This window comes from Octopus bimaculoides, chromosome 20, assembly GCF_001194135.2.
Source record: "Octopus bimaculoides isolate UCB-OBI-ISO-001 chromosome 20, ASM119413v2, whole genome shotgun sequence".
Taxonomy (NCBI): Eukaryota; Metazoa; Mollusca; class Cephalopoda; order Octopoda; family Octopodidae; genus Octopus; species Octopus bimaculoides.
The window spans coordinates 17,458,660-17,460,576 of NC_069000.1; the positions used below are offsets into that span (position 1 = coordinate 17,458,660).

General features: G+C 30.1%; 1 protein-coding gene across 4 annotated transcripts in view; it reads left to right on the forward strand.

The window, feature by feature from the left end:
• LOC106881629 (uncharacterized) overlaps positions 1–1,908 on the forward strand; it is a 25,610-nt gene extending 23,702 nt beyond the window's left edge. For 2 of the 4 annotated variants that reach the window (XR_008266378.1, XM_052975176.1), the window contains exons 4-5: positions 349–432; positions 1,387–1,907. Coding sequence is in view for 2 of the 4 variants with exons in the window: in XM_052975176.1 (XP_052831136.1) it covers positions 349–428 (80 nt within the window). In the remaining 2 variants the exon portion in view is untranslated. Of the gene's footprint in view, positions 1–348; positions 433–1,386 lie in introns of all 4 variants that reach the window. The other 2 variants (XR_008266379.1, XM_014932093.2) reach the window with 2 other exon arrangements.
• Positions 1,909–1,917: the final 9 nt, after the last annotated feature.

Sequence of the window (1,917 nt, forward strand, 5' to 3'; positions counted from 1 at the left end):
TAGGAAGGGCATCCAGCTTTAGAAACTCTGCCAAATCAGATTGGAACCTGCTGTAGCCACCTGGTCCACCAGTCCTCAGTCAAATTGTCCAACCCATGCTAGCATGGAAAGCGTACGTTAAACGATGATGATGATGACGATGATGATGATGATGATGATGACGACGACTATTTAAATTTACCAGATTTGCATTACATTAGGAATACCTATTGTAAAATGAAAAAATAAAAATAAAAATGCTGCATCTCTTGATGTAGTGTGAACATAATGATTACTAGGTATGAGACACAAATTAGAAATAACAGTTTGTATTTTCAAAATGATAAAGACAAATAAAAATTTTTGCAGGATCCAGTCTACCTCGAATGGATATGATGTTGGTACTTTTAGTTGCTGCAAATATGGTATATTCTGTAATGCAAAGTTAAATATGTAAGTTTGAGAGTTTTTGTTTTGTTTTTAATTCTTTAAAATTTTAAATTTATTTTATTATATACTTCTGTTAGATATTGCCTCTTTCAGATGAATTTACTTAAGTTAGACATACTGAAATCCTCGAATTCACCTTTTGAACAGATATATATATTGAGTATAGTATTCACTTTTGTTATTGTTGTTTTAAAATTGTTGCTGTTATGAGGCAATGCTGAAAAGTTCTTGGCTTTAAGGGTATCATGAAAGTTTCTGGTTGGAGACCCAACCTTCAGATTTCTTTTATAGGGCTTAGAAAAACTGAAGAACAACTGCAATAAGTGTATGGATCTGAGAGGGGAATATGTTGAATAAAATCATAATTAACTCATCCTCCTGTATTTTCATTAATCCAAAGTCAGGAACTTAGCATCCCCTTATACAATTGTTTTTATTGTTAAGTTTTTCTGCTCAGGTTGATAGATGAAGGCAGATAATTAAAGAATAACTCACTAAACATTTTCCCATTAGAATAAGGTATATTGTCCTTACAGTTCAAACTTAAATACATAAAAGATTAGTAAGTTCACTGTGAAAGGTTTAGCAGTACAAAGGTGATCAGTTTGAGTGATAATGTAGATTTCTTGTTGGCTCATCAATACCACACTTAAATGAATGAAATAAATACCAAACTGTTATGTCTTAACGCTACTGCTATCTAGCACCTTCGGATGATCTCTACTCAATAGTTTCATTGATCAAGCAAATTAAACATTGATTTGTCAAAACAAATGTGAGGTATATCATTATATTTTTGTATTAGCTTTTACTATCCCAAGCCAGTTGAAAAGATGAAATTAATAGTCTGTGTAAACTCATATTAAACCACATTTATTAAATATTTGCAATTTATTCTTTTAAAAAGTTATTAAAATAATTCCTTACTATTATATATTTTTGTTTTATTTATTACAGTTTTCTTTCAACATCATTAACGAGACTGATTAGCTCCAGGGGATCTAAACAATGAAATTAAAACACTCCAACATACATGCAAATGTACACAGAATACAAATAAAATCCATTGACAAACTATTAAACGTTCCTGACAGCAAAATCTAATCATCTGTCTGTTGATAGCATTTTTGCTACATAATGCTATATTGTTCAGCTGGGATTGTAGATTGGAATACCAGAGAAGAATTTGAATGAAAGAAAAGAGTAAAAGTAGGCTTTGTGTATTGCTGTCATCAGCACCAATTAGCTCTTTGCCTGTTGTGATAATAATAATAATAATAATATATATATATATATATATATATATATATAAAGACTTTAGAGCAATTATTAACAGTCAGTTGTTAAATTGTTTCAATGGCTTGTGAAACACAACACTAGCTCAGTTACATCTTAAAAATTCTTTAATACCTCGGTTATAGCAATTTGCTTTTGTTGATTATATATATATATATGTGTGTGTGTGTGTGTGTATATGTATGTATATAT